The sequence below is a fragment of the Nymphaea colorata genome, chromosome 5 (assembly GCF_008831285.2).
Source record: "Nymphaea colorata isolate Beijing-Zhang1983 chromosome 5, ASM883128v2, whole genome shotgun sequence".
In the NCBI taxonomy this organism is placed as follows: domain Eukaryota; kingdom Viridiplantae; phylum Streptophyta; class Magnoliopsida; order Nymphaeales; family Nymphaeaceae; genus Nymphaea; species Nymphaea colorata.
In genome coordinates, this window is record NC_045142.1 from 13,191,980 (window position 1) to 13,211,366 (window position 19,387).

At 39.1% G+C, this 19,387-nt stretch overlaps 1 protein-coding gene across 2 annotated transcripts; it reads right to left on the bottom strand.

Annotated features, from left to right (window-relative positions):
• Positions 1-683: 683 nt before the first annotated feature.
• On the bottom strand, positions 684-18,403 carry LOC116255104 (chlorophyll synthase, chloroplastic). 2 transcript variants are annotated; one of them, XM_031630857.2, is made up of 15 exons: positions 18,069-18,403; positions 17,949-17,996; positions 17,771-17,862; positions 16,634-16,721; positions 15,677-15,762; positions 13,532-13,618; positions 3,526-3,591; positions 3,346-3,429; positions 3,175-3,236; positions 2,937-3,012; positions 2,784-2,846; positions 2,583-2,664; positions 1,667-1,743; positions 1,391-1,438; positions 684-916 (listed from the first exon to the last, which is right to left on the bottom strand). In XM_031630857.2, exons 1-15 carry the CDS (start codon positions 18,166-18,168, stop codon positions 854-856), a joined length of 1,122 nt encoding a protein of 373 aa, XP_031486717.1. In that variant the 5' UTR covers positions 18,169-18,403; the 3' UTR covers positions 684-853. The 2 variants fall into 2 exon arrangements, with proteins under 2 accessions (XP_031486717.1, XP_031486718.1); XM_031630858.2 differs by having other exon boundaries at positions 17,949-17,993; positions 18,069-18,401.
• Between the last annotated feature and the right edge of the window lie 984 nt (positions 18,404-19,387).

The window sequence follows — 19,387 nt, forward strand, 5'->3', positions numbered from 1 at the left end:
TTTTTGTTAATTGTCTTCCGTGTCTTCTCTTTTCTCTAATATTTTTCTGCGTTTGATGCTGTTGTGGGTAGCGGTATAAGCAAGGAATCGCCAAAAGTCTGACAACACTGCTTAAAAGTTGTCCGCACCGTAGATTCATGAAACATTTAAATGTTCAAACTACCCCATTAATTTACCCTAATCTTTAAAATGGATTCATAGAACATTTAGAAAATGTTCCAACCGCCCCATTAATGTGCAGAAAAAGCTTCAAACAGGCAGCTTGGAAAATTCCTAATCAAATATGTCGCTAATATCAGCATATTACCAACAAGCATTGGTCTACAAAACTAAGACTGAAAAACTTTTGTTGCTGGTGTTTTACTTGCAGGTGACCGAGAGGTTATCCACCACCCAAATGAGGCCTGAAGGTCCCTGCATTCCCCATTTCTGAGATGCTGTACTGCGCAGGGCCTGGGTGGGCAGCAGGCCATCTTCAACTCACCTTTTAGCAGCCCACGAGAATGACACCCATAGGAATTAAAATGGACCACGCCCACACCACCCCCACCCCAATCAGCTATGCCATGCCTCTTGGTATTTTAGTTCACCGATTGAAAAAAGGACAAGTTTTTGTGTGTGTGTGAGAGAGAGTGTTTGGGATTGGACATGAAAATTGATAATGCCCCCAAATACAAAGAATATGAAAAAGGAGGCCTCAGTGACTTAACATTTCTTGGTGCCGCTATGCATTACATCCATTTTCCCGAAGTGCTGTGTCACCACTTTACAGACAGCGCGACATTTAGCAGGCAGCATAAACCAGTGCGGCAACATTTAAACAGCAAACAGGCTCAACTTCTATACACATGGATCAGTGGCTTGTCGCCAAGGCAGTTACCAGTAGCCCGAGGATGAGAAAAGGTTGGGCACTAGCCTACACAGAGCAGGAAGAATTGCATGTAAGCTTATAATATATGAAAGGGAAAATTCCATTTTAGAACCTACCGTTTGGCCACAATCCTATATATGGGTTCATGTTTTCCTTTTCCCTGATACAATCCTAAATTTTCCTGATAACTACCAAAAGGGAGCCTCAAGTTAAATCATGCGATCCTGACGAAATGTGAACTTACGTTTTGCAACATTGTTCTTTTAAGGTAAAAGTGCTAATTTATACACGGACTGTCATTCCCTTCATGTTATTGATATTTTAACTAGTTAAGTGATACTTGAACTAGAGTTAAGAAAGTCAAATCATTCTTTGATCAGTGTGGGTAAAAAATAAGGCCCATATCAGGAAAATCAAACAACCTAAGGCCCGCACTTGGGATTAAGACCAAAATATAGTCACCTAAATGGAAATTTTTCAATGTAAAACTATGCGGTATGAACAGGAAAAATAACACACCTGGTACTTGACATCATACTTGACTGGGTCCTTTAGGAAATACTGGAACTGTAAAAACAACAATGAGAGATTAATTGGACTGTGGACTTTGACATGGTATATCCAATGATTTTGATAAAGCATAATCACCAAATGTGCCCTTTGCTTAACTAAAAATTCAGCACAAATAAGAGACTGAAAGATGCTCCTGAAGAAACTATTGGAGGGAACAGGAAGATGAAGCGATAGAAATCAATGTCCATATGACAACTAAAATGTGGACAGTAACAGCATCACCTGGAAAATTACTTGAGGAGCAATCAAACCAAGTAATGCCAGTGCATAGTATGGCTTATCAGCTCCCAAAAGGTAACCTGCCATGATAAACAAGAGAAAACAATTAACACCACAATCATTATGATTCATTTTCTCTATTGTGGGTTTTAGGGATAAAAGCAGGTCAGCTTCAGACTGCATAACCTACAAGGACTTGGACTGAGATCAGATGGGGAAAAGAGATACTAGTTATAATCCATTAATTAATTCAATAAACATACACAAAGAAACAAGGATACACATTCAGCTAGCCTGGCTTTAGATTTATTGAACCCGAAATGATTGAACCACAATTTATGGGACACTGAGATGGATCTGATCCACTGACACCCCAATAAGTTACACTGCCACCATCATTATTTTATTTACACTTGCACTAAATGTAACAAGTTTATGTCACTGGTCACATGCTTCCACCCTGGAAACTTTTACATTTTCCATTTACCGTTATTATCGCTTGACAATATACATTGGTGAAAAGTCATGCAGAAACAGTCACAGTTCACAAAAAGGGCTGCAATGACGCAAACTTAGTGATGTCAACTACTAGAGAACAATGAACTTGCTAAAATGCATTAAAAAAATATTTGATTTTAACAAGGTTTGTCGAATCAGCCATCAGTATTATTGATCTTAATGTTATTATTAGCATGATTAGTATATCAAAGAGAATGAATAGCCAAGAGAGTTTAGCTACGAAATGCATATTGGTTGAAAACAAAATTTAGTTTCAAAGCCATTCATTAGCACCCAAAACAACACATCAGATATATAAGATTGAATTACATGATAAACATTTTTCAAAGAGCTAAGAAGTTCATGACCATAAGAAGCACAGAAGAAAATCATCTTAACAAGTGGGAGAGAATTTCCATACCAGCAACCGCCAACTGAGTCACGTCAATTGCACCAACACATATCCACTTTGCAGTATCAATGCCAAATGCTACTGGCAATGACTGCAAGAGAGTATGGCGAGAGACAACATTATGCGAGAAAATTAGTTGTTACTAGACTTATATTTCATATGCAATTTTAATGATATTTAGAACTTAAGAGTCAAAATTAAGCGGCAAACCTTCAACCCTAGTGCCCTATCTCCCTCAATGCTTTTGAAGTCATTTACTATGGCTATACCAAGCTGCATTTCCAAAAGGCAAAAACCTTTTTAGTGTGGCATCCACACATGGAAAGATCAAAGACCACAGAAAAAAAAAAAATCAAAGCATACACCGGCAATGCTATACAAGAGAGTCAACACGATTATGTCACTCGTTAGATTCCCAAATAAAGCTTGGCCTGCCCACCTGTTCATAAAATAATGAACTGGATCCAGTTATCCATAATTGTAATTATTTTACATGATAAAGAAACAATATACTGTTATAAGAATGTCATGATGCAAAGTACATTATATCCAACTACCTCTATGTCAAGATCCAGTTGCAAAGAGAAGTACACTGACATACCAGGGCAAACTGATGTAGCTTGCTCCAAGAGCAAAGTTACCAATCCATCCATTCTGCTTGAGCTGAAAATGAAAAGATCCTTTTGATCACAACATGTGTGTGCATTTGTATCGATATATTAGAAGTAAAACCATTTGTTCAATAGATGTTTCTTTGGAGGAAGACCCAAACCTTCAAAGGTGGAGCAGAGTATATGTATGAAAGTAAGGATCCACCGAGAGCAAGATAAAAAATTGTTGGAAAGGTATGGCCGGCCTATAGTTTAGAAAGTAATAAAGACAATAAGTTGACATGCAATTAATATATGAGAATATGCCAAATAAGAAGGCTCCACACAACACATCAACTCACCCATAGGTCCAACAAACCACCCAAGCCAAGGCCTCCTAGAAGCAGCAACCAAATTTGAGTTATAACCTGCAAGAGCATCCAGATTATCTCATTCAAGTGCTCAAGTGCCATTGCGACAAACAGAAATAATTGGCAAAGACTCATGAATACAATGACTCCAAGGTATTACAGCCTACATCCCGCAAAGATGGACATGGACATATGTACAGAATGATAGGTAATCTTTGCTAAAGAACAGAAATCCTTTTTCTGAAACTAGGACTTGACAACATGATCACATACCATGGTTACAGGCACACAAACAGTGTACGTGTATGCATATTGCAAGCATTCAGGTGCATGTCTATTTGAATATAACACTAACTCTTCAAAAGAGTTTATCCACTTGAGTCCACATGACTCAAGTGCAGGTGAAGTAACAAATAATTTGCTTTATTTTTTGATGAATCAGTCAAAAGTCATAGCTTGTCAATTGCCAAATTGTTAATTTTGTGGACAATTCATACATATACACACATACTGCAGCCATATTTGTCTGAAAAGTGCTGCACCCATACCTTGCACCTGTATAACATAGATGCGAATACATTCACATGCACGGCATGACTATATACACAACTTTTAATCAAAAACTGCAATGAGAATCTTAAGTACAAATACTTGAAAAACTAAGACCTAAACTGAAAACTGAAAGGCCATTTTAATCTGGTAAATGAACAAAAAAAAGCAACCAAGACCATGACAATGTTAAGGACGCAATGTCAATTATGCTGAAGATTGATTGATGTCTCTGACATGTCATGTTGTGTTTAAGTATCCTGCTGCATTGACTAGGAATAGCATACAGAATGAACTCTCATGAAAACTTTGACCACATTATCATGTAAACAAGTGAGTGTTTGCCTACATATGTCACCATTCGCTCCCTGTTCATTCTAGAAGCCCTGGACTTATAAACTGAAAGCATCACTATTGGTTAACCCACAAAAGGGAAAGTCTCAAGGACACACCTAATTTGATGAAAACAAAAAAAAAATCAATATTATTAAAAACACACAGGTTTTGCTCTGTTATTCAAAAATAACCTTCTGTCAATCATGCCCTAGGTTGTTACTAAATTAAGCTGGGTTAATTAATGAAATGACTTAAATACCCTTGATATAAATGAATGTCATTTTGATTAGTTTTCTATTGACCTCTTTGACCATATAAAATGAATTTCAGTTCATGTCCATGAACTTTAGGCACCAGGGATTAAATCCATGGTTCTCAAATCCACAGTTTACCAGAACTATGGACTCAAGGTAGGTCCCTCGTTAAATCAGATTCTTGGGTCTAAGATCCTGGGTAATCAAATGTCCCCCTGAAGATTTCCACATTATTGCAATCAATAGTTTCTTACAACCCTGCCAAAGATATGAAAGAAGTACCTATCCAAAAGAAAGAAAAAAAAATCATGTGGACAAAAAGACCATCCTAAAAGTTGGCCTAAAGAAACTCTACATTCATGCTACACAAAACCTCTCAGTTAATTTAAAATTTTGCAAAGTGGTTTAGATCCCATCTTCTAATGTTTTGACCTTTTGAACCATTAGAACTCCAATTATTAAAGATACCATCAAATAGTATCAAACATATGGGGTCTAGACCAGGTCCTATATATATATATATATATATATATATATATATATATATATATATATATATATATTAAAGATAGCATCAAATAGTATCAAACATATGGGGTCTAGACCAGGTCCTATATATATATATATATATACTTTCTTTATATGGCATGTTATTTTCATTGTTCATATTTTAGCACATTGTTGTCCTTTAATGTACTAAGCTTCAACAAGACCCATACTGGAACTCGTGACCATTTATCTCCTTCTTGTCCTCTTTCTCTTGTTTCATGTGGTTGACAAAATTCAGGTGATGCAACAGAAATCTAACAAGCTATTGAAACAGCGTTAGGTCCCAGGTCTGTGATTGCTTCCAAAAGGGATAACTCTTGAGATCTCAATCTTCTTTAAGTCAAGGTTTGCACCTTTTTCTGAAATCTTGCTTCTTCCTTTTCTTGTTGTGTCCTATGCAAAAATCTGTTTTTTTTTTCAATCTGCTTTGCATCAATCTATCAATCTCCTCGTTGATCTCTTTCTTGCTAGTAATTGTTCATAAATCCCCAATTTTCCTATCTGTAAACCCTAATTACTGCTTCTGCTCTTTCTCCCTTCCCAAAGCATCTGCTTTTGTCTCTATCCATACAATAAATAAGTCTTCTTTCTGCTCGTCTTTGTTCTTGTCCATGTACCAAATTTTGACCTAAATTTGTTAGCATTTTTTGTTGTGTTGGAGATGCATTCTTAGTCTATTGATTCAAGAATCAAGCTTCTTCATTACTTACAAATGAAAGAGATTTACGAACCCAGAATTTGCAAATTCTGATCTCAAAATTCTCACAGAACTTCAGTAGAGAATATGACTGAATGTAAACAATACTCAGTCAGTTGCACACACAAAACATTCTCACAAAAAAGAAAATAAATCTGCATTCAAGTGGAAGGAATTACATAACTCTCACAAAGAGAGCTCCCAAAAAGCTCAGTTTACAAGATGTATGTAGAAATATGAACAAGGAAAGGAAGAGGAACAACGATCACGATGTAACGTGGAAAACCCTCAACACGAGGGAGAAAAAACCACGAATGAGGAGGAGTCGGTGCCCACTAGCCGCCAGACTCTCTCTCTCCTTAGATTATCATTAACACATAAGGATTAGGGTTACATGACTTAAGTAGTGCCCAACACGGGCTACAAGATGGGTCGGGTATGGATCCGGACCCGAAACATACGATCTATCAACACTCCCCCTCAAGTTGGGCATACATATCAAACATGCCCAACTTGGATACATTCCTCTCAAATGAAGCTGAAGGAAGAGCTTTCGTCAAAACATCAACAGTTTGGTCTTCAGACTTCATGTAAGGTAAGATCAACTCTTTCGCATCAATTCTTTCCCGAATGAAGTGACGATCAATTTCAACATGCTTTGTTCTGTCGTGAAGAACAGGATTGTTGGCTAAGTTGATTGCAGACTTGTTATCACAATACGTCTTCATAGGTCCTTCAATCTATATTCCAATGTCAGTCAACAATATCTTCAACCATAGTAATTCTGACACTCCCATAGCAACTGCCCTATATTCTGCCTCTGCACTAGATCTAAAGCAAACATCCTGTCTCTTGCTTCTCCATACAACAAGGTTTCCTCCCAAGTAGACATAGTACCCTGTAGTAGATCGTCTGGTATCACCACAACCTGCCCAATCCGCATCAAAATAGCCCTCGATTTCCACAGTCTCTTGTTTCACATACAGGAGTCCCTTGCCAGGATTTTTCTTCAGGTAGCATAGTACTCTGTCCACAACCTTCAGATGTGCATCGGTTGGTGCATGCATGAATTGGCTCAAAACATTCACTGCAAAGGTGATATCAGGTCACGTGAGGGTAAGATAAATCAACTTCCCAACCAGACGTTGATATCTTCCCTTGTCTTCTTCACAGAGAGGCTCTCCATCTCTAAGACTCAACTTGTGCCCAGTGTCAAATGGGGTAGGAGTAGGTCTACATCTCAATTTACCAGTTTCTTATATTTCCTTTGGTTTAGTACAAGACCAGTACTAGACCTAGCAACCTCCATACCAAGAAAATACATTAACTTGCCAAGATCTTTGAGATCGAATTCTATAGCCAGTAACCCTTTTAGCTTGATAATCTCCTCCTCATCATCTCCTGTGACAATCATGTCATCTACGTAGACCAGCAGGAGAGTAACCCTACTCTCCTTTTTCTTCACAAACAGAGTGTGATCTTCATTTCCTTGTTTGTATCCATGACGTATCATCACTCTTCTCAGTCGTTCGAACCACGCTCTGGGCGATTGCTTAAGGCCATATAAAGCTTTTTTTAGCTTACAACATTTTTTTGGTTCTTCATATCCTGGAGGCATATGCATATATACTTCTTCTTCGAGGTCACCATTGAGGAATGCATTCTTAACATCTAGTTGATACATCTTCCACTCCTTCATCACAGCTAGGGATATAACCACTCTCACTGTCTTCATTTTCGCAACAGGAGCAAAGGTTTCCAAGTAATCAATTTCATATTTCTGGCTAAATCCCTTGGCCACAAGTCGAGCTTTATATCTTTCAAGACTCCCATCTGGTTTGTACTTGATGGTATACACCCATTTGGATCCAACTAAGTGAGCGGCTTCAGGAATTTTCACCACTTCCCATGTCATATTTCTTCTCAGGGCGTCTATTTCTTCTTTCATTGCATCAGCCCACTTGGAGTCACTTTGAGCTTTAGCAACAGTCCTGGGGATCACAGCCAAAGAAAGAGTAGAAATAAAACACTTGTAATCTTTTTCAAGTCTGGAATAAGATACAAAATTACCAATGGGGTGTTGAGTACATGACCTGACACCCTTTCTCAGGGCAATGGAAAGATCTTCATTCTTCTTTTCAACCTCATCATGAGTCTCCACAGTCTCCACGGTAGGACTTGGTTCATCCAGGGAAAGAGTGACATTAGGATTGGAAGTAGATCTAGCATCACAAGTCATCATCTCTATCTGAGTACCTCGTCTAGAGTAGAACTGTCCAAACAACCGAGGGCCTTCCTTCTCAATGCTAGTGTCACGCATTTCCTCCTTCTCAGGCACATCAACAGTAGTAAGCGATTCTGCTTTCTTGTAGTCCAAAAAATCTGTAAACTGAAGTTCCTGTCTCTGAGAATACTCTTCCCTGCCCATAGACTGCTCCCCCTGAAGAGGATTCTCACCAAAGTAAGAAGCATGTTCCAAGAAGGTAACATCCCTCGTAACATAAACTCGACCAGTAATAGGATCAATACATTTGTATCCATTTTGCGTAGGAGAGTATCCAACAAAAACACCTTTGATAGACCTAGGATCAAGTTTCTTGACATTTGGACTGTGATCATGGATAAAACATACACAACCAAAAACACGATGAGGAAGTAGGAATGGTGGACGACTGCTAAGAAGTAACGAGTGGGGAGTCATACCATTCAAAACACGACTGGGCATGCGGTTAATAAGATAGGCACTAGTAAGAACTGCATCACCCCAATAGTGTTTAGGAAGATTTCTCTGAAACAAAAGAGCCCTGGTGACATTAAGAAGTTGACGATTTTTCCTTTCAGCTACCCCATTTTGAGGGGGGGTGTAACTAAAAGATGTCTCATGAACAATCCCCCTTTGTCTAAGAAACTCCTCAACAGACTGACACATGTATTCACGGGCATTATCGGACCGGAAAGTTTTAACATTCGCACCATATTGGGTATGCACAAGAAGAATGAATGTTTCGATAATACGAGGAACCTCACTGCGGTCTTTTAACAGGTACACAAATGTAGCATGAGAGAAATCATCAATGAAAGTGATAAAATATTGAAAACCTTGACGGGTATGAATTCCCGAAGGTCCCCATACTTCAGAGTGAATCAGGGAAAAAGCTTCATTAACACAACTAGTAGAAAGAGGGTATGAAGCCCTCACATGTTTGGCAAACTGACAAACATCACAAGAAATGGAAGACAAATCAAAGGAGGAACACAAGTCTGGAAATAAATGTTTCAAAATCCCAAAAGGTAAATGCCCAAAACGTTCATGCCAGTACATAAAGGACTGAAAACAATCTTCTCTTCTCTTATCTGTCTTGCGGATCGCTGTCAGCAGAGCAGTAGCCACACGTATGGGAAGACGATATAATCCATCAGAAGCTAAACCAATCCCAATCCTCTTCCCTGTCACCAAGTCCTGCAAAACACAGCGATCGGCAAAGAAAATAAGTTCACAATTCAATTCTTTAGTAAGTCTACTGACTGACAAAATATTTAAAGGAAACTGGGGGACATGTAATGCGCCCTGCACATGAAATTTGTCCAACAAGGACAGAGTGCCTTCGCCTGCCACACAGGTAGAGGAACCATCTGCAAGAGAAACACGTTCCCTTCTCGAGGACAACTTATACTCATGAAACAATGTTGGATTACCTGTCATGTGATGAGTAGCACCACTATCGACAATCATTCCCCCACAGAAGAGTTACCTTTATTGCCAATAAAGGCAAGAGCATGATTAGTTGTAGTCTCCTCTGAGGTCTCGATCTTGTGGACATCGATCCTGCCCAAATAAGTCATTAGTTCACGAAGCTGATTCGCCGAAATAGAAAGTTTTTCCCCACTGGATTTGGGCGCCTCAGGCCCAGGTGTTTTCCCACTAGAAGACCTCCCTCTATTTCCTTTCTTGTCTGGATAGAGATCCCAACAGTAATCGACGGTGTGACCCGTCTTCTTGCAGTGTGTGCATCGGCGAGGGGGTCTAGCCAAGCCTCCAGGTCCACGGCTCACAAGGGCTGATCTCTCATGAGAGAGACCAAGATCCCTCTTGCTTTCATTGGTGACCAGCCTTCTCTGTTCTTCTGCTTCAACAACCGACGTCTTCAATACTGGACACCTCTCCAGAATTCAGAATCTGGCTCCGAACACCTTCAAACTCATCATTTAAGCCAGCTAAAAATAGGAACACTCTGTTTTCCCATTTCTGGGCAATGTAAAGTGCCTGATCTTGGGGACAGTGCCACAGAATATCAGAGTGATAGTCAAGTTCTTCCCACTTGGCTTTCAAAGCCCCATAGTATTATGCAACAGAAGAGTTCCCTTGGCAGAGGTTATAAACAATCTTCATTACTTGATAAGTGCGACCGTCTTCTTCTGGCCATACATTTGCTCAAGGACCACCCACATGTCCCGTGCAGTCTTCTTCCGAAGGATAAGAGGCTGAATCTCAGCGGAGATAGAGTTGACAATCCACGTTTTTACTTGATTGTCCTCAAGGAACCAAGTGTGCCACACATCACTTGTTCTTGCTGGTTCAGGGTTGCTCCCGTCGACATAGGCCATGCGACCACGGCCAGCAATCCCCATAGTCATAGCCGGCGACCACGAGAAATAGTTCTCCTTTGTGAGGCGATCTGATTTCAATTTGACTGACCATCGACGAGGAAGAAGAGGCTGCCATAATGACAAACCCACACAACGACGAGAGCAACAAGGGCAGGGAGCAACTGCAGCGTGGAAGACGGCGGCGTCGGGAGAAGGGCGGAGCGTGAGGTGCTTGGCGGCAGCGGGAGCAGAAAACGGAGGCGGGAGCAGAGCAGCGCAGAAACCCTCGGCGGCGCAAGAGCAGAGGGCAGCGCTTGCCGAGCACAGGAGGACGAGCGGCGGAAGGGCGGACGACCGCAGTCGGACGGGCGACGGGAGGGCGGACGGCGGCAGACGGACGGGCGACGAGAGGGCGGACGGCGGCAGACGGCGGACATCTTGGAGTCGAACGACGGTGATGAGCAGTGACTCCGTCAGACAATAAATAGTGCGGGGTGCCTCCTCCAACACGTTAATGCCGGAACTTCACGGCTCTGATACCATGTAGAAATATGAACAAGGAGAGGAAGAGAAACAACGATCACGATGTAACGTGGAAAACCCTCAACACGAGGGAGAAAAAACCACGAATGAGGAGGAGTCGGTGCCCACTAGCCGCCAGACTCTCTCTCTCCTTAAATTATCATTAACACATAAGGATTAGGGTTACATGACTTAAGTAGTGCCCAACACGGGCTACAAGACGGGTCGGGTATGGATCCGGACCCGAAACATACGATCTATCAACAATATACATAAAGTCTTATAAATGAGAAAGGAAAAAAAGAGCTATTGGGACTTCCAACGGCTAGAAAATGTAGCCATTGGATGTCCCAACAGCTACTAATACGGCTGCATAAAGCAGCACAAAACAGAAGTAAAAAACACAAAAATATGACAAAAGAATAAGAGCTACAAAACTAAATTCTAAAACAAATAATCATGTTAAATCCTAAGACATGTATCCTAACAACAAAAGATCAAACATTTTCTTGCATTAAAACAGGCCAAATAGCAGAGTGATAAGATTGCTTACTGATCAGACATGCAATCTAGTTGTTAATCAATTCTATTCTCCAAATTTGATACAAGAAAGGGAAAGAAGGAAAAAGAAAAGAGAGAACAAAGAATGAGAGAACTCTTACCAATTGAACTGTGGCTGTGTTGAACTGTAGCCTTAAAACTGTCATATAGTCCACAAGTCACCCTTTTCTTCCAGTCACGTTTCTTACATTTGTGTCATTACCAATCTTTCAATTTGATTCTTCTCATTCTCAATCTAATCTTTCATCGAATTTCCCGAACAAATTGGTTTATGAGAAATTCAACAACTTCTTGACTTGGAAAAGATAGATTACTTCCTTCACCAAGAACCAAGATCTCTTTACACACCTAAAATGGATTCAAAAGACATAACCTTTATCATCAAACGGCTCTATCTAACTGTGCCCTTAAAACTGTCATCTCATGCACAATTCTTCCTTCTTCCGTCGTCATTTTTCTTTTGTGCCATTTCTCATCCTTCGATTATGGATTCTAATCATTCTCCATCTCAACTTTCATTTAATTCTTTTAGCCAAATGGTTTATGAGAAACTCAATGATTGTAAGTTCTTAACTTAGAAAAGATGGACGGCTTCCGACCCACCAAAATTCATCACTAGAAACTAAAGATGAAACAGGATTGCCTCCAACAAATATTCTTCGGATTTTTGTCTCTTGGATCAAGATCAAGCTTGCCCACACTAGCATGGACTATGCAACACAAACTCTTCAAAAAGGCTGTCACACCCAAGTTGACATGACTCAGGTGTGGTTGTGGCTTGAGTGCAGCAGGAACAAATTGCTTCCTTTCCAGTTCGATCATTGATAAAACTCGAAGCTTATTAAGCAAAAACAACAAAATTAACAAAAGATAAGTTATGTTTTTATCATCTAAAGAAAAAGTGTTCTGTCACATCTGCACCTGAGATGTGTTGACTCAGGTGTTAACAGATAACTTTGTGAGGATGCTTATTAGTTCATTTCAAACTGACTTGCAAATATTTCACCACCTCCCTTTATCGTTCTCTCATTCTCTCTTTCTCCCTCTCACTCTGTATGCCTGTGTGTGTTAGCTTTATGAGGATGTTTACTTGCTTAGTAGTTTTTTTAAACTGACACAAATCAACCACATAACAATTAATAAGTGATGAATCTTACAGATTTTCCAATTCTTGCCCAGGTAACAACACAAAAACTCCACCTCAGTGTCCCTGTAGCCAAAGATTAGCAGTAACCATATTTCATAAGATACCTGACATTCTCTTTCTCTCTCTACAATCATCTTGCAACTCTTAACTTATAGTTGTAACTTTAAGCGGATACTTAATAGTTTTAAAACTTCGAAAGTCACAATCAACTGTATAATTATTAATGACTAATGAGTTTCACAGCTTCTCCAATTATGCATTCAAAATACAATAAATGTTCCACTTCAGTGTTCGTTGCGTTGCCACAGATTAGCAGTAACCATATTTCATTGGATACCTGACAAACTTTTACTTTTAGGATAATCTATGATAGTTTTGTCAAAAGTTTCAAATAGCAAGTTCCAAATATTACAACTCTTCGCAATTTTCCATACCCAGAGACACACTAAATAGAGTAATTATTCTAGTTCAATGTCCTTTTGACTACTATACCTCTTATATGAATAATCCGTTCACATAAACATATAGGAACATGAACTTACAATAAGTCTAAGCCCACACAACAGAAATGCCAACGAGGAGAACAAGAAAAGAGATAAGGTGAACATACTAGTAATGACAGAACAAGACGGAACAAAAGATGAAGTATTGCCAGCATTACTCACAGGAGACTAATATTATGCATTATAAAATGAAGAACCATATGTGAAAATAAAAGGAAAAAAATCTAGGTAGTAGTTTATGATTTTTAAACAAATATCAACCATAGTAATTATGATTTTCAAAGAAACGTACCTCACTCTCACTTATGGCCCCGGATGGAATAGGACGATAAGGCTCATTGATTGCATCAATCTCTCGGTCATACCAATCATTCAAGGTCTGAAAACAAAGCAAGACTTTCATGATAAGAATCGATTAAAGAGGTCGATTTCCCATGTATAATGTTGGATGAACCAAAAACATATTTTTTCCCACAATTTCATCAGGCATTAGAAATTTCAGATCTGTAAAATCTTTATTACCAAGTCAGCATGGAATTCTTTAGTTAATCAAGAACTTCTTGACCAGTAAAACACTTAAGCACTTTTATCCTTGGCAAGAGTATGTTATGGCTGTGGTATGTTGTTAATGCATGAATTTACTTGTTAGTTATGCCCTATGAACGTTTATATAATGTAGGCTGTGTATACTTGTTTCACCAAAATTGAGGTCAACTGATGAAAAAAATCCCACAAATCCAGGTTGAGTGAGCAAGCAGTAGCATGTTTTTCACATGTTAACGTAAATTAGTGGGTACCTTTTATTGGCCAATAAAGATCATGCTCAAAGGATCATATAGTTTTGACTAATTGTTCCAGTCTCTGCTCTGCAAATCTGGTCAATGTGAAGTAGCATAACACAGCCAGAGGAGACCTAAGCTCTTTTGTAGTAACAAAATAAACTGTGTTTTTCCTTTTTCTTTTTGAGGACCAGAAAAAGATGAATTACATGTGTCATATGTCAGGATCTACAAACTGCAACCATTGCCCACATGATGTAATGCTGTTCAGGGATCTAGTTCTCTTCAAGTTCAAACTGAGTGACTAATAGCTGTTGTCCAAAGAACTTCTCGGACAGAAAGCTGAGTCATAGTAATGTGGTTATGTTCTCCTGGTTAATGGCCAAAAAGATTGATACAATTAGCATCAGACCATCCTGATGGGTCACGGAAAGGAGTCGCTTAATGCAACTGATTTGCAAAATGAGATTGTGAAGGTTTGGTGTGACACTTGATCATGTTTTGCTCAACAGCTATGGCAGATCAATTCTTAGCAATACAAGTAGAGAAGTCAATCTCCCAATCTAAAAATTCCTTCATGTGCATTTAATGGAAGCCTGCACTAAGACATAGCACAGAAACCAGATCTTACTTTAGTTATTCATGTATTACACCTAAAATCTAATAAGACACATGCCAGTGATTTCATGTGTGTACTTGGATAACAAAGACTTCTCATTGAAAGGCATGATGAAGCCTAAGCCACAAGGACTTGCCAAAATATTCACCAATTCTAGAGAGCAGGTGCAGCTCCATTGCAGTGTCAACGTACACAAGGTGAGTTTGGTGCAGTAAAGGAGTGTGAAACCTGACTCTAGCCAACAGCAAGTTGCTTGTAGTGAAAACGTCTCAAGTCAAATTGTCCATGTTTTGCTTTTTTATTTTTTTTATGGCACATGGTTTGACTCTCCCCACACATCCCCGCCCTTCTCACTCTTTTATGTTACATAGTTATTGATGATTTTGGTGATGACATTAAAAGCCTGAAAGATTTGATGAATAAAAGAGTTGTGATCTCAAAACGTTAAAACTTAATTATCTTATTGCTAATTTTGTTATTTCTTGGCATTTTTTCTATATATACACACACACATATATATATGCCCTTGCTGCACAGAAACCCCCTGCACCTGCTGGGCAAAAATGTAACTTTTCTTTCTAGAATCATAAACAGTTGAATACTTGCATCGGCAGATGGCAGGTTCATACTTCACATGTTAAAAGGATGACGTACTTTTAACTTTTGTATGAACCAAGAAAAATGCTTAAAGAGTGAACATTATTGCTTACTGATAAACCTGGATTGATTAACTGATCAAACTTATTTATTTTATTTATTCCACTCTAAAAAGAACGTGTTCTAGAATATGAACATTACTGTTTACTGATAACAATCAATTATGCTAGAACAGGCAGTTATAAAGGCTGCCAACTAGTAAGAACCTACCAACCCAATAAGGTATTTATCATTTAATTTTTTGGGAAGTTATTTTACAGATGTCCACTTATTATATGAATTGGATGGTTGATGTTTTTGCAGTCATTCTTTGTCTTTCTTGAGAATATATAGGTGCGCGTGCATGCGAGAGAGAGAGAGAGAGAGAGAGAGAGAGAGCGACCTGCGTATAACCTGTAAGACATGGGCCAGACATTATCATACAAACGATAGATTTCGCAACATCCTCAATGGTCCAATGAAAGTTCCCTGAAACACAATTGACAAGCATATCAAGGATATTTCTGAGTCAGTCCAACTTGATTTACTAAAATAAATAAGCCTGTTTCAATGACAAATTAACTTCATTGGAAACTGGGTTTAGTGTTGAAAACTCGCTTAGCGTTGAACTAGGTTACTTCAAATGTTTGAATCACAATACAAACTAGGTTGTTCAGAAACCAGTTAAGCCATTAACTCAATTATAACTGGATCACCAAAAGTTGGTGTCTCTCAGATTTTTCACAATCGTAAACTCAGTTTATCAAGAGAGGGCTCCAAATACTTGGACCTCCTGTGAAGCTCTAATGAAAAGCCTGCAGCCCTCCCCTGAAGTTCTGCTGAAGAACCTGCAATCCTCCCGTAAAGCTCTAATGAAGAACCTACAACGGTGTTGTTAGATTCCCTATGATGGCATGAAGGAGGTAGCATCTCATGAAGGCCATGGAGCTGCCGAAGAACATACATGCGACTAGCAGATTATCCAGCAATTAGCAGATTATGATAATTTTATGGTAATAAACTAAGGCAAATGACATAAAGATGATATCATGTAACTAGCAGATTATCATAAATAAGATACTAATATCCTAAATACAATTATATCACAACTACTCATTTAAGAAGTCTCAACTTCTTCCAAGAATTCAAATTTACTTTTTTATAATGGGTTTTGATTACCCAGAAAATATGATCACTGCCTGCTACTTAAACATCATTAAAGAACTAATGATATCATGTCCACCAAAAGAGAAACAAATGAACAGAATAAACCATGCAAAATCTAGAAGCTATGGTAAGAAGAAAAATTAATTTCCTTGACTGAAGCAAAGTACGATCCATAAAGTTTAAAAAATAATACCTGAAGCAGCAGCCCCGCAAACCACTCCCCAAACCAATGGTGGCCAAGTAACAGGCTTAGTAAGTTGAAGCCGAATTTTCCATTTGTCCTATGAGTAGGCAATGAGAAAAATAAACAATGGAAGAGGAAGCCTTCATGAGCAGATTAAACTTCAGTTTGGAAAATGAAAGCATAACAAGTTTTTACATGCATACCAGCCTATGATAGGAAAAAGCCAGGACATACAAATAAGACATGCAGATTTACCTATTTCAACAAGGACTTGGTCAAAGATGTACACAATTTCAAAGCTCAAACAGCAAGCATTTCTCTTGATTTCTGGGGGGCTTGAACTGAAATTTTAGCACAAACAATTTTGGCATTTTTAGGAAGCCCTCCAAAAATCATGTGGAGCATCGAGAAGCTCCATAATCCGACATAAGAAATTGGAGATAGGCTAATTCCAAAATCACGTTCAAATAAATTTCATGAACTACTTCGACTTTCCAAAAGCGCCGCTGTTTTCCTCTCCTCGTGAACTGCAAAGTCTTAAGACAGCGCAGTGTCCCAAAAGGCAGATAAACAAGACAATGTCGAAGACCCTCAAGGAGGTAGAGAAGTTGATGCACGACGAAGAATTAAATTACATAGTGAAGATTAAATTTCATTAAGTCATTACATCGATTTGTTGTATAGAACAAAGGAATTCACGCATGCCGTTTTACTCGGTTGCTGCATTTTCCAGAAAATCTGTCAAGGAGGTAAAAATATTGATGCACGAAGAAGAATTAAATTACATAATGAGGACTAAATTACATAAGCGATTCGCATTGATTTTGTTGTCTAGAAAAAGGAATTCATGCATGTCCTTTTACTCAGTTGCTGCAGTTTCCAGAAAATCTGTCAAGGACGTAGAAAAGGAGACTAAGTTGCTCCACCCAACAAATTGACTTCGTTCTCTCGAATAAAAGAGTTTGGGATATCAAATTTAGTTCCTTGATATTTCTCTCTCAGTCAGCCTAGTTGCTGCATTCGAAAGGAAAATTTCAAAGAGGGGCCGAAGCGACAGAAGAATGCGGAGCAAGTGAATGTTGTAGTCGCTCAGTTTTTCTTAGGTTAGCAACAGGATTAGCAGTGAAAGAGAAGACGAGTGCAGACCGTCTCCCGGGCGGCGTCCTTTATGCCAAGAAGCTGATTTATGTTAGAACCCTTCCCCGCGGGCGCGGCATCTGGAGCTTTAGAAGTTTTAGCTGCATAAAACAATGGACTTAGTAACAGATTCGTTTGTGCCCAATAAAGAAGGTTCTCATTCGACGAATAGTAAGAGAGAACCGACCATCGTTGGTCTCCGTTTCCGCGGCTCTGATGACGAAATGCCTCCCTGCTTAAAGGCGAAAAACAGTCAGCAACACGCACTCGTGCACACACAAACACAGAGAGCGAGAGAGGGACGTACTGTGGAAGCGAGTAGTGGGAGAAAAGTTGCGGAGACGAGTTCTGGAAGGACTTTGAGTTCCCACTCCTATTGAAGGCATCAGACACAGGAAGGAAGCCATCGTGATGAAATGGATGGATAGAGACAGAGAAAGAGAAAAATGGAACAAGCAGGGGCTGTTGCTGCTGCTGTCGCAGAGGATTACGAAGGGTAAGGGAGAGATGGGCCGAGCAGGAAGAAGACGCGTACGGCAGGCACACAAGATGATAGAAAAGAGTGCGTAGTCAGTCTGCCGCCTGGTGAATGGAAAGGACTTAGAAAGGCGCTTATGCCAGCAAATAAGAAGAGGGCACTTGGTAAGTTCTTGGATAGAGAGCTGTCAGTGTTCAGGCTGAGCATTTAATAGAACCGGCGCGTAATGACGTCATCATGCATTTTTTTTTGTGATTTCCATTTATTAAATTTCCTAAGTAGTGTTGGAGTAGTTGAAATTTCACTATATCCGTACAATTAAAATTTAAAATTACAAAAATATCATGTGAAACAAATGTACGTTAAACTACTAGGTTTTGGGGGCAGATCTAGCATTTTAACCCATCATTACAGCTTCATTGAAACAACTTTCCTTGTGTGCCTTCAGGTTCAATTTTTTAACCACAGCAACTTCTCCTTACTTGCCTACAAAACCTACAAAGATCAAAATTTTGGATTCAGACAGTTTGATTTTGTCATTGGAGATCTTGTTTAGGCCTTGTTCTTATCTTCATTTACGAAATGTCAATGAACTTTATGTCACTGCCATTGATCACATCTTTCCTTTCATGTGTTGACTTTTTTTTTTTTTAACCACAGCAACTTTTCCTTACTTGCCTTCAAATTAAGACCCTCAAAGATTGGAATTTTGTGTTCCAATAGTCTCATTTTGCCATTGATATCTTGTCTAGGCCTTGTTCGTACCTTTGTTCATGAAATGTCGATGAACTCTATCTCCATGTCATTGATTCAATGGTGAGCAAGCTTCGCAAGGAATTCTTCAATGAGGGCATTGATGATGGTGTTAGCCAGTAATGCTTGTTTCTTTTTTTTCTCTTTTTTTTTTTGACATTTTGATTTATGTTTTTGTTTTGATGATAGAACAGTGGCACTGGAAATGCGGTTTCAGTTTTTCTCAATTCATGCTAGAGATTGATGTGTGTTTTGTGATGTTGATGCATTTTGAAGCAAATAAGGATGTCTTGATAAGTCCAGGGCATGGAACAACTAAAGCAAAAAAGAATGGGAGCAACTTTTCCTCATGGGAATCTTTGATGGGAATACAAGTCTCAACTTTCGTTTTTATA